Source organism: Scophthalmus maximus, chromosome 2 (genome assembly GCF_022379125.1).
Source record: "Scophthalmus maximus strain ysfricsl-2021 chromosome 2, ASM2237912v1, whole genome shotgun sequence".
In the NCBI taxonomy this organism is placed as follows: domain Eukaryota; kingdom Metazoa; phylum Chordata; class Actinopteri; order Pleuronectiformes; family Scophthalmidae; genus Scophthalmus; species Scophthalmus maximus.
In genome coordinates, this window is record NC_061516.1 from 20,789,874 (window position 1) to 20,803,687 (window position 13,814).

Genomic DNA, 13,814 nt, shown 5'->3' on the forward strand with positions numbered 1-13,814 from the left:
GTCTCTCTATTCACACACACACACACACACACACACACACACACACACACACACACACACACACACACACACACACACACACACACACACACACGAGGCCACATACGTTTTTCTACATACGTACACCGCCCTTTTTCATGTGATCGTCTTCATGATGCATGTTGCTGTCTAATCTTTGTCTGTTGAAAGGTCAGAAGAAATGCATTACATGATAAAGATCACAAATGATAACATATCATAGGTGATGTGACCTTAACCTGTTTAAAGATGGGCAAATGGAGCAAATAAAATTATCTGCCACTAAGACATCTTTGATAGACATACCGTCAACTCCAGACCTTTACGTTAGCGAGTTAGCAGCCTACATTTGACCAGATCTGAGTCCATAGGTTGTGTTTTCAATGTAAAGCACTTTGGGTTTACTTGTAATGAAAGGTGCTATATTAATAAAGTTGACATTGACATTGACATTGACATAGTGTTTTAACAAGACTTGTCTGCCATGCTAGCAGGTCCATGACAATGAGCTAAATGCTAGAGTTAGCATGCTAACATGCTCACAGTTAAAACATGCTGATGTTTAGCAGCTAAATTGTGTATTAGGCATACCTTAAAGTGCTGCAAGCTAAGATTTGCTAACTAGCACAAGCTAACACAAGCTAAATGCTAATGGGAATGTCATATGTTTTGCAGGTCTGTATTTGGTAATAAATCAAAACAATATGGACACAGTTTTACCAGGCCCTGTTCTTCAAATGTAGATTCACTAACATAATCCTGTTTATTCTCATCCAGCTAATTTAGGTCTTTGAAAAGCGTTATGTTAATCATAAACCAGCCATGAAAATGAAACCCTCACCAATTAAACTGCGATTAATTGCGCAGTCCAAATGACCAATTCCCATATTAAACTCTTTTCTCTCAGCATCTCAAACTACCTTTGGACTGCATGGCTCCTTTTAGTGAACAAACTTTTATATTCGTTTGTGAATTTTATCTTGTGAAAGTAACTCTTTATTGTGTTAATTTTTTATCACCACACCAATGGATTAAAAAATTATTTATCATTAACCTGCATGTACTCATCTGATCTCATAATTATATCAATTATTATATCTCACTTTTGCAGGTTTGGGTTTAAGGACTTGTTGCTCTTACAAGAGTTACACTTGAATTTAAATCAGCTTCAAAAAGCCCCCCCCCCACCCCAAAAAAAAAAATCCAGACTCATGTCAAGTTGTCAACTTCATAATCTGGATAAATCTTTTATCCACACATGAAGAACAGGGCCTTGATGATGACACTAGAGGACAAGTTAAGGGATTACCAAAGTTTTTATGATTCATGCGGAAGGGGATATGAATGTGTGAACCGAATTTCATGGCAATCAATCAAACAGTTGGTGAAATATTTAACTCGAGGGAGCTCATGATATCTCTATAGTCATTGGGACGAATATCTCATTATAATATCATTTTTTTACTAATCCACCCACTATGTTGAACCGTTTCATATATATTTCAGAACTATGACAATGCATTTTTATTATATCTTTTATTTATTTTTAACCCCAGGTTGAAGGTTTTCCAGAGACAGACACATATTTTGTAATAAATGCAATTTTGACATGCATTCAAGATCAATGAAATAGAAATCCACTTGAAAATGTTTTTTTTTATCTATAATGTTAGCTCCATACTCTATTGTGTCAATGATTATTTTCTGCTGCCTTTTGAGATGTAAAATGTCATATTGACAATATAGTTTTGCATCATACTGCTGCCTCTTGTTTTCCACTAAATTTTAAAGTGTATTTTTTACTATCCCAGCATTAGTAACATTATTTAACTGCTACAGCTATAGACACAACAGATACAATGACAAAGAAAAATAAGAATTTGAGGAGTGTGGGAGGGGGAAATTATATTATTTGGTTCAGAACATTTTGGGAAAGCAGTGCTGGATCCCTTCTCTCTCACCCTCTCTGTTCCCACTCTTCTGTCTGATGCGGTTGATTTGTAGGTCATGTGTGAGCACCACAAATAAACTGAGAGAGTGAGTGTGCAAGGGACTTTTACCCTCTAGTGGTGAGCCCCGGGAAGGGCCTGTCAAATTCAGTTAGGGGAAAAAATATGAATGTCCAATTATCCCTGCTCAGTTGTGCATGGAGGTAGTGACCCAGTTGGAAAATCAGTTTCAGATTTCCAGATTTCATATTTTATTTACCAGCAAGTCTCATACAGTTGAGTGAGGAATAAAGGGGGTATGCAGTGCAAGTACGTCAAAGTTTTCTTTTTTCGGAGTGAACAATCTGACGTTGGACCGATGTCACTCTTGCGTCAAACAGCCCAAGCAGGATGAAATGAGCTCACTGAATCAGATGCAGCTGCTCGTGTTGCAATACAGAGATGTAAATGATTGAAATTTTATCTTCCTATGACATATGATAAATTGTTTCTTTTTATCAAATGTATAAATGTTTTTACAATGTTATATATTGTAAATATACAATATATATACCGTATATTTGGCAAATGAGCCACAGCTCATCATTAATGGAAGTATAACTTCATAAAAGCAACACTTGAACAACATCCATATAACAACAAGGAATAACACAAGGATATACTGTATATATGAGAACTTGTGTCCATGAAGTAATAAAGGTAGATATTTTTACCATCAGTCAATGAAATAACCTCATACTGTCAAAGGCAAATGCTGCTAATGTATTAGCTGTTGCATCAAATATACACAATACACCCAACACAAAATACTGAGCATCCTTCTAACTACACATGGTTGGACATGAGTAGGAGAATGCGTGTGAAGCACATGAGGCATGATCGAATTGGTTGAAATTCAAGTCTTCCTTTCCAGTGATAATTAACATGGATACATCAGTGTTATCGCTGACGGGGCATAATAGTGTTTTATCACACATCAACACGATCACACTTCTCAAACACACATACACACATTGACATATGTTTAGAAAAATTGTCAACAGGCTCAATATTTCGCGGTTTTGCTTGTCCATATTCCAACCCTAAAGCTGTGACAATGTATTCATGAAAGGGTACCCTCGGGAAGGAAAAAGAAAAAAAATATTGAATTGAGCTTTGGTGTTGTGCATGCCACTGCTGTTTCATTATTTTCCATTAAAAATAAACAGGGAAATCTCTTTGCCTGTGAGTCAGCCAGTATGTGGGTGTGAAAGAAAGAAAAAAGTGTAGAGGGAGAAGGGAAGATATATCTAGGGAGGGGAAGAAATAGAAAGAGACAAAGAGAGTGGAGCCAGGGAGGGAATAGGTAGTATTTAAAATGAAGATGACACGTGGGATAGCTCCATTGTGCCTCAGCGGGCTCTCTGGATATGAGAGTGACTTAACATTTCACAGTCTCATGTGAGACGCAGGCACACTGAGACATCTGCACACACACACACACACACACACACACACACACACACACACACACACACACACACACACACACACACACACACACACACACACACACACACACACACACACACACACACACACACACACACACACACACACACACGAGACAGTTTCATTTGGTTTAGGAAAGGCACATGCAAAGATTTTTGTTTGAGGTGAAGGGAAGCGAAATAGAGTTCAGTGTTGAGTTTTACAATGATCAGGGGAACATTTCTCTGCTGCAAATAATGACAGTGTGGTGGCTTATATGTGTGTGTGTGTGTGTGTGTCTGTGTGTGTGTGAGAGAGAGAGAGAGGTTTAATTTCAACAACTCCATACTCATATCAACATGGGAGTTTTTCCATTATATGCTTTTGGTGTTTATATTGGTATATATGTACGTGTATATGTGTGTGTGTGTGTGTGTGTGTGTGTGTGTGTGTGTGTGTGTACGTGTATATGTGTGTGTGTGTGTGTGTGTGTGTGTGTGTGTTTGTGTGTGTGTGTGTGTGTGCAATGCTAAAGTTTTAAAATTCATAGAAATCACCAACCCTCTCTGTACCTATTTGCTTATTTTCTGCGTATATTCATAAAACATGACAGATTTGCCCTTTTCATTTCCTCACATTTCCCGGATTCAATTTAAATTCCACCAAAAAATGGTGCCATCCACACAGATGTCACATTGCAAACAGGGATTCTGAAAATGATGACATTTACAACATTTTACACTGATCATATGCAAAATAATTCCACGGCACTTTCACAGTATGGTCAAAAATGATATTTCTATCTAGTTTAAAATAGATAGAAATATAAATAGAAACCCAGTCTAAAAAAAATTTAGACTGGGTTTCTTAGTCCCAGCTGAGGAAAGTCTTAATGCTGCAGCTTCCTAGACAATGATCCAATGGTGGGATTCAGGGATTTATTTTACATGACATATAAAATGTACTGTATAGCTACTTTTACTTTTCTTTCTGGAAATAATAATAGTATAAAATGCATATTAGATATAGTAGTAGTTTTAGTGCTTTATCCATCTTCATTGTTTACGATTTCTCGATGATATAATTTTTTTATCTGACATATGTTGGAGCAGAAATTTGTTTTCATTTCAACTAACTTCCTATTTTTTTAAAATCTCTATTCATATATTCATTGTTTGTCAATTTACCATTGAAGTATCTGCCCAGATTTAAAGATTTCACATTTCATTGGAAGATTTTTTTAAATTTTGATTATATACAGTATGTTTTTACAGAATAACATTCCTCTGACCCTGAATGAACAAAGATTTGTTTTTAAATGTAGAATGTGGAAGATGTATTCTATATCTCTGATGTTCAGTTATTGAATGCTAATGTCAATTCTATAGTTATGAGACTCAAAACAATCGCAGAGGACCTACGGTTGGAATGCTCGGACGTCCACATACTTTTGACATTACACATACACACAAATTAACCACTATGGAAGTTTTTGTTTAAAAACAAAACAAAACAAAATGTCTGCCGCTACCGTCGCTTGTCTCCACCGTTAGTTTGTGCACAACACCTCCTCACCACGGCTCTGGATCTGCTCGACACGACCGCGACTCCACCACCTCTTGTTGTTCCTCAGCGTCGAGGACGGTGGAAGGGGGAAGATGGAAGGTAAAGTTCGTGGGATAATGACGTGGCAGTGATTTCATTTAAGAGTTAAAATCGTGTCGCCTCAGACTCGAGACGGAGTGGAACGGCCCAGCGCGTGTTTCTACTCTTTCTGTCAGAGTCAACCGGACCGGAAACGCCGTGGTTTGTCCGTGCGAGCTAACCGATGCTAGCGTTAGCTTGAACGTAGCTGCTAATTGACATTAGCCGAACCTCGCTTTTAAAGTTTATACCGGTGAAGAGTGAAGACCCCAGGCGACCTGCAGGCGACTCTCTTTGTTCCACAGATTTATTTCACATGTGGTTTAATCTTCTGAATTTAATTTCCGGCGCAGACAAGGCGTTTAAACAGGTGTTAGCAGGTGTTAATTGATTAGCCGGTGTTCGCTGAACAGGTAACCTAGGGCGACAATTAATGATCTTACTATTGACTCGTTTGGCATTGCTTTTCTGGATTAACCATTCTACGTAAGACTGAACTAGATTAATAAATATATATATATATATATATATATATATATATATATATATATATATATATATATATATACAAGGTGACATTTTGTCCAAAATACAATGGTATTAATTGAAAGACAGCAGGCTGGTAAAATATACAAATCACATTTTATGACAATTTGCTGAATATAAGTGTTGATCATTTTATTGATCGATCCAGTGTCGCGTCAAGTTTATCAGCTTAATGTGACTTTTTTAGCAAAATTAACAATTTTTTGCTCCTCTCTTTAAGATGATGTTGGCCTGTGAGATTCAGAGTTGACGTTACAAGGCTTCATTAACATTATATGCAAAAAAATGTACTTTACTAATGTGGACTTATTGTTTAACAACAGAGTGAATATAATCTCATGAGTCTTGTTAAATTTTAGAGCTTATGTATGAATACAGTAGGTACGACACATAACTAAATTAGAGTTTGGTATTTTTGATATCTAAGTATCTGATCATTTTCTAATTACTGCTTCTTTTTCAGCAGTAACATATAATAGTTTGCATTGTCAGTAATTATCCTTGAGACCCATTGAAATATAAGTTACTGTTAAATAAAATCAAAAATTGGATAATGTGGGAATCTGCAAGCCTTATGTCAACTTACATTTTTCTGCAGGTTGCTTGAAAAGCATGGACGATCATGAGGCGTTTAAGTACAATCCAAGAAGAGGTGCTGCCAGTTTTCAGTCTCTGCCAGGCTTTGAGCCAAGCTTGCACCTTCGCCGTCCACGCGTCCTCCTGACGGATGATGATGTACCGGTTTACAGCGACGCTTCCGGGCTGAGGTAACGAAAACGGTTTCAGTGTCTAATGTGCAGTTACTCTACTAGAACAACCAGCTTAACACTAATTGTACATTTGTCCGGATAAGAGAACGGCGCTCCTCATACCCTCCTGGTCCGCTTAATTGGCATCAGTCATTCTTTAGAGCTGCAACACATCACAGTTGTGACGAATGAATCCTTCCTATAAACATTTCAAATGGACCGTCACAATTATCTCCCGTTCATTTGGTACAGACTTCAACATTATTTGTTTTGCCTCAGAGAAAAATCATTAGGAGTGCACTATAAAGCTCAGGTCAATAAAAACAAGCCGTAGCTGTTCCCTTAACAACAGCCCGTTGTCTTTTATTGTGTCTCTGTGGCTTATTACTGGGGTTTCAGAGCAGACAGATGAGGAGCCTGCCGGGCAGTGTGTCCGCACACACCGTCATTCAGTTAGTGAAACTAAATAATGAGTCCGCCCATATTTTCAGGACTATGGACAGTTGTGACAACCTCGATGTAGTTGGTTTCAGGTAGAGAAGGTTATTAATTACCCACTGTTGAGCTTTCTGAGATTTTCTTACTCTTGAATCTCACCCTAAAACCCAAAGTCTGTCTCCCACTTTCAGTTTTGTGAAAATGTGTGGCCCAGGGATTTGAAAATTGTTACCGTCATGTTTAATTTTGCATATTATTTAAAGTAACTGTTAAGATACTGGGTTGATGTTGTGTTACTGTGGGATATGCAAATGGTCATTCACAACCATCCAGACATTTTGAATTATCAGCCACTCATTTTCCAGTGTTTTACTGTTTATGCAGCCCTCACAGGAAAGATGCAAGTGCTTCCGAAGACTTTGACCAGGCAAAAGAGGCTTTGCTCCCTGAAGGGTGCGACGGACCCAGAGTGGAGATGACTTCCAATCCCAAACTTCAGGATAAACTTGGTTCTGGGAACATCCTGCTGGGAGATGAGGTAAACAAATGGAAAGAACCAATGTGATTTGTTGTTTGTCTCTGTACATCAGCTCTGCGATAAGCTGGTGACCTGTCCGGGGTGTACTCCGCCTCTCGCCCAATGTCAGCTGGGATTGGCTCCAGCCCCCCGTGACCCTAAAAGGATAAGCGCTGTCAATAACGGACAGATGGGTTGTTTCACCCAGAAGTTTCTCCTACAAACTTGAACTCAATATCTGTCTCGTCACCCCCAGTGGCTAATGTCTGAGGGCGAAAACCTAATATGCGGTCTCATATGTAATTCTATGGTTTACACAGATGGTTTCCTTCAAACTCCAGAAAATCATGGGGGGAATAAATTATGGTATTAAGCCATTTTTGAAAAGCTGACAAAGTGAAATCTCTCCACATCTGTGATAATTAAGGGCAGATTACTGGCAAGTAGAGCAGTGAATGATAATGATAAATTTATGAACACCAGAAATACATTCTCAGTCTTGATGTGATCCATCTTTTCTCAGCTCCAACAGGATGTTTACGTGCGCTGATAATGACATGCTCTCCTTCATTAAGACAATAGAAAGGATGGTTCTGTATTTATTTTTTTTCTGTGTGCTTTAAGGATGAAGACTCTGATGACGGGTCAGCTGGCTTCTCTTTCCCTGTCATGTCACCTGCTGAAAGCAAAATCTTGGATGAAGAGCTCCTCCTGGACCTGATCATGGACCAGAATCAGGAGGAGAGCACTAAGCCTGAAGGTCCAGTAGTAGTAGTCACACTATAGGATGTCAGCGTTCTAATAAAACCGTTGCTTTAATCATCTTGAATTTTCAGCGTAGTGTCTGCGGAGCCCCTGTATCTGCGAACAGAGCTCCGCAGCTTGTCCAAAACGCTGCTGCCTGTCGTCCAAAGCTCTCACACGCCACCCAGCTTTTCTGTGAACCACGCTGGCTTCCTGTTGCAGCTACCATCCCAAATTCAACTCCCTGATGCTACTGCAGCCTGCAGAGCAGTGAAGAACTGCTCTGCTCTTCTTCCCTCAAAGCCATTGTCAAACACCCTAGACTAGTGGCATCCAAGTCACGTTTGAGGGCCCTGTGGGATCGCTGATCTCAACCAAGGCTCTTCTCTGTCCCGGTCACACAGAAGTAGAATGAACTCCCCTCTGCTAACTGTCACTTTTATCTTTCTTCCAGCCTGGCAAAGTGAGTGGCACAAGAATCACATGGCAGCAATCAGCAGTGAGAAGTTTGACAGCCTCCTGAAGATGTTTCCTGATTTCCAGGGCTGCAAGAACCACATGGCAGCATTTGTCTTAATAGGGGGTAAGCTCCTTATACACCATGGGTCAGTAAAATTGTTTATTTATTGAGTAACCAGTGTATTTTTTTCTATTCCCTGCAAAAGAGAACAAAGAGTCTTTTACTTTAAGTGTGTAGATATTCTTAAACAGGGCCTGTGCCAATGACAGGTCATTGTTGCAGTAGCATATCAAATGGTTGGACGTGCTCATTTTAAATTCTAGTACGGCCCATGAAGGTTTCCAAGCATGAATCAAAAAAATTCTCAGTGAATTATAAAGAAATATTAATGTAATCATATGTTGGACAGCTTTTTGTTTTTTCATCTGATGTCACAGCTAGATAGTTATCCTTTCTTTTCATTTTTAAAGAAAACCTGCCAGATTGATTGTGACCTGAGTCTCAAGTCAGGCCGATGAGACTGATGAGGATTGCATATAAATGGCGTTTCACTCTTTTTAGCTTCCAGGCCTTTTACATTCTGTCCAAGCTTTACAAGTGTATTGTTAAATACGTGTCGTTGCTTGTCCCTGGGGCTAAACTCATTCTTGTTAAATGCCCTTCACACGTCAGTCCCCGTGTCTTGTACAAATCTCGTCTCGAGCAGATGGCGCTAACTTCAGCAGAAAGGTAATATACACGTGAATGTAAAATAGTTAAAATTTTCCTCCACAGAAGTGCTGGACACGGCAGGTTGTCCGCGTGAGCAGTACAAAGTGGTGGCACTGGGAGCCGGCCGTACAAGCTGCCGCCGGTGGCTTTGCTACAATGGGACGATGGTCCACGACTGCCACGCCATCGTCATCGCCCGACGGGCTCTCCTAAGGTACAAACCACAAATAAGACTTCCTTAGAGGATGAATGACCACCAACCTTATCTAAGTCTAAAGTATCTATTCATTTCTTTTTTGAAAAAGTGACCTTTTTTTTGGCTTTTAAATCTGACACCTGGCACTTTCATGTAGTATTCTTTATTTTATGCTGAGGCAGGAAGCCTGACAGAAAAAAAAGTCTAAATACTTGTGAGTTGTGGTTACATGTTTAATTTTGGAATAGCTGATGTGGGAAATGTCCCTGCTTTACTTTAAATACTGATAAATGTGATGGGGGGGGGCTGATTATGGCTGAAACTCACATTTGTACTTTTGTGACTCTTGCTCAGGTTTGTGTACAAACAGCTCCTGCTCTTCTTCGACGCTGATCCAAACGCCAAGGAGAACTGTATCTTCGAGAGCAGTGCCGACAGCCATCAGCTCCAGCTAAAACCCAAGATCAGCCTGCATCTCTACACCAATCGGTGTCCTGTGGGAGCCGCCCAGAACTTCTGCTTCAAGTACAGCGTCCCACCTTATTTTTGTGAACCAGTAAAGTATAATGCAAAACGGTCAAACTGTTCTGCCATGAAGCTAAACTTTAACGAGACTTGTAATATCACATTTTTATTAAACTGTCAATTAAATTATATGTTTTAGCATTGAGGTTATAGTCGTAGTAGTGGTGTTCTACTGAACTACTTTATAGGTTTTGTCTTTTCCATTTACATAATATAAAATCTATATAATGTACAAAACCACCTTTAACTACAGCCTCCCCAATAAATGCAATTATATGTCACTAAGGTCAACTCTATAAATTTCATAAAGATGGATGTTCATGGCGGGGCTGTTGCACTGGCTTGCAATAGATTGTACTGCTGTTCCTGTATTTCTCCTGTGTGCATTGTTTTAAACGTTTTTTTTTTGTATATGTAAAATGCTTTTGAGTAATAGAAAATAAGGATTAAATTCTAAAACTGTAGATTTGATTTGGAAGAACGGTATCTTACAGATGTTGTAAAACATTTCGGGGTATATTTTCTTACAATGATAAAAACTTAGCTGAATTATGTCTTTTTCAGTTAATTGTTGATTATTTGTCTTTAATTTAAATTTTCTTAATGAAACTTATGTTAGATCTCTCTCTAACTGAATTTCAGCTTTGTGTTATCGACCTATATGATTCAAATTCAGTCCAATGTCCTGCTCAGGGGCTCCGTGAACAACGACTGGATGCCAATAAAGCCCCAGTATCACGCCATGGGCCAGCTGGTCCAAGTCTCCTACCTCGAACCGAGTCTCTGGGGCGCCGTGGTCTGCTGCATGTCTGGTAGTGACAAGCTGTGTCGCTGGACGGTAACCGGGGTTCAGGGTGCATTACTGAGCCACTTCATTCAGCCGCTCTACATCACCAGCATGGTAGTAGGTAAAAAAGCCTCAACATTTTGGGAAATATTCTTTATTTACTTTCTTGCAAGCTAGCTAAGCTAATAACCTGCTGGCTGTAGCTCCATATCAAGTTTACAGACACGAGTGGTATCCATCTTTTCGTGTAAGTCTCGGCAAAATGGCGAATAAGTATATTTCAAAAAATGTCAGAACTATCCCTTTTAAATTCCTGTTGGAAGTCACTGTGAAATTAGCTTAATGTAGTAGGTTTTTTTTAGTTAACAGTAAACTGGTATTTTATGTCAAAGTGTGATGATTTCTAATGCTGTCATAAACATAAAGTGAGATGTTTATGTAGGATTTACTTGCTGTAATTCAAATGAGTTCACCTCAGTTAGGCTGTGTACTTGTAAAATCCTGAATAATTTAAGGAGACACTGAGGTCGTTGTTTTGATTCAGGGGGCCAGAAGCCCTTTAATGAGGGGGTGTCTGACATCACCAAGATGGACGGTGATGGATGGGAGGACGTTCTGCCACCGTTCTACAAGAAGCACAACGTCGTCTGTCTCTCTGGCGACTACGTGGGGCCCGTCGGGACCGCCTGGCAGAATAACTTCCTCAGCATTAACTGGTGCCTCGGTGACAAGGATATTGAAGTTCTGGACAGTGAAATGGGCAGAATTGTCCATGGGTAAGAGATGCAGATGCATTGTGGAATGACTCACTTCTAGAAAAGTGCGTGACATTTAAATATCTTAATAAGTGAACTAAATGTGCAGGAACTTTTCAAACACGTGGTGGAGTATAATATCCTGCTCTCTTGACCAGACTCTAGCTTACCTCATTCACACTCCTTTAGCCAGATCCAAGGATAGAGCAGAACTGCTGGCAGAGCCCGATGCGGTTTGTTTGTTTGACGGCCTCGTTGAGGGTCTCGGGGCTCCTGCCATCTCTTGGCTTTGGAGCTGCAGACAACCGCTGATGTCCGGTAACATAGACGCGGCTTTCACTGAAGGCTGTGTTGTCCTTGAGCAGAGATTACAGCCAAAAATAGATTTGAGATCCTGCTTGGCGCTCACATGGTCGCAGCACATTTCAGCTTCTGTCCTGCAGCCTGAACTGTCTGTTTTTTTGGGGGGGTTTAGGCAACTTTGTGGGTTAAAGTGTCTGTTTGAGGTCTGTAGCATGTTCCAAACAACGAAGTGAAAATCAGTTAAGAGGAAGTGAAAGGAATGTCAAGAACACATACTGGAAAACTCACAAGCATGAATTCGACTAAGAAGAATCCATTATGTGAAAAATGTGCTGGTAATAGAAAATAAATAGAGGAGATTTTGAGTGGGACGAGGAACATCACGATGTAGACAGAGTAGTGATTATGGAACAGACTGGAGACTGGTGGTGGAAACATTGAGACAATAAAATGGCCAGACTTCACCCAACATTTAACATTTACTTGACGTGACATCATCTACCAAAGTCCCACACTTGTGCTACATGACCACCCCTTTTGTGTGCGGTGTTCTACAACTGTGCCGCATATCATTGCATATAAATCTCGCCTAGCGACGATGCTGCACTCGTTTCCGGTGCCTTGCTACATAACTTGAATGTTAAACTGGTAGATGAGTCATCAGACCAGTTGTAGAGAAAGGCAGAACCTTTTACTCATCTTTGTTGGTCCTTTTACCAGCTATTGTGACGAACCCACAATCCTTCTACACACCGCTACTCAGAGACTTCAGTATTGTGAATATCCAATTTTTGAGCTTTGCACGCTTGAGCCCCTTCATTATTATGTATCACTTTAGTTTGCTAATAGGTCTATAGGGCAGCATTCGGTCAAGCTAATGTTCATTTTTTTAGAGCGCCCTCTTGTGGACTCTAAGGCAAACACATTTTTGAATTGTGTGAATAAGCAACTTATCCAAATCATCTGAAAATGTGATGATGTATCAGTGTTGTGCTCACAACTTCACAACCGAAATGATAGTTTATATAATAGATTGCAGGTCTAAGAACATGTGTGTTTTGGTTAAAAGAAGTTTACATTGAAGAGAAAAGAGCTCCCATGAAATACTCCATACTGTATATAAGACAAATAATACATCTATAGGGTCTGCACGGTGGTGTAGTGGTTAGCGCTGTCAACTCACAGGTTTGAGTCCCGGTTCAAACCAAACAGGGACTTTCTTTGTGGAGTTTGCATGTTCTCCCCGTGTATGCGTGGTTTCACTCTAGGTTTTCACTTCCCAGTTCTCCCTCTGTGAGTGGACCTGGCTTCTCCAGCAGAGTCTGCAAGAGAGCCCTCTACAGCTATTTCCTGCGAGTGGCCCAGCTGGGTAGGCACAGCCATCTGCTGGAACTTCCCACCTACCATAGCGTCAAGGTGTGTGTGTGTGTGTGTGTGTGTGTGTGTGTGTGTGTGTGTGTGTGTGTGTGTGTGTGTGTGTGTGTGTGTGTGTGTGTGTGTGTGTGTGTGTGTGTGTGTGTGTGTGTGTGGGTGGATGGATGGATGGATGGATGGATGGATGGATGGATGGATAGATAGATGGATGGATGGATGGATAGATAGATAGATAGATAGATAGATGATAACATTAATGCTCAGTGCGGCACTGTGAATCTCGTCCGGTCTAGGCTACCGTGAAAGCACTGAAGATGTTTTTAATGGTTTGTTGCTTTTACAGGTTGAAGCCATGGTCTACCAGACGGTCAAAGATCTGGTCAAGCAGCAGTTTGTGAAAGTCCACACGGGCCTGTGGAAATCAAAAAAGCTGGTGGATTGCTTTAGCGCTTGAGCTCTTTCTTTTGTGAAGAAGAATGTAGAAGTTTATCAAAGTTCCTTTTGTTAACTGCGGTTCTGTTTCCAAATTAACCGTATTTTTCTCTAAGTTTTATGTATAACTTTGTTGTTTTCTTCTGGTTGAGTTGATGTGGAAAAAAATAAAGACCTGACTGCACCACAGTGAAGT

The 13,814-nt window shown here is 40.1% G+C and overlaps 1 protein-coding gene across 3 annotated transcripts; it reads left to right on the forward strand.

Moving 5' to 3' along the window:
• Positions 1 to 4,939: 4,939 nt before the first annotated feature.
• On the forward strand, positions 4,940 to 13,807 carry adad2 (adenosine deaminase domain containing 2). 3 transcript variants are annotated; one of them, XM_035626612.2, is made up of 11 exons: positions 4,940 to 5,102; positions 6,226 to 6,394; positions 7,199 to 7,352; positions 7,956 to 8,091; positions 8,530 to 8,658; positions 9,310 to 9,460; positions 9,797 to 9,967; positions 10,661 to 10,875; positions 11,299 to 11,530; positions 13,096 to 13,228; positions 13,530 to 13,807. In XM_035626612.2, exons 1-11 carry the CDS (start codon positions 5,096 to 5,098, stop codon positions 13,638 to 13,640), a joined length of 1,608 nt encoding a protein of 535 aa, XP_035482505.1. In that variant the 5' UTR covers positions 4,940 to 5,095; the 3' UTR covers positions 13,641 to 13,807. The 3 variants fall into 3 exon arrangements, with proteins under 3 accessions (XP_035482505.1, XP_035482508.1, XP_035482506.1); XM_035626615.2 differs by having other exon boundaries at positions 13,096 to 13,181; XM_035626613.2 differs by lacking the exon at positions 4,940 to 5,102 and adding an exon at positions 5,274 to 5,494.
• Positions 13,808 to 13,814: the final 7 nt, after the last annotated feature.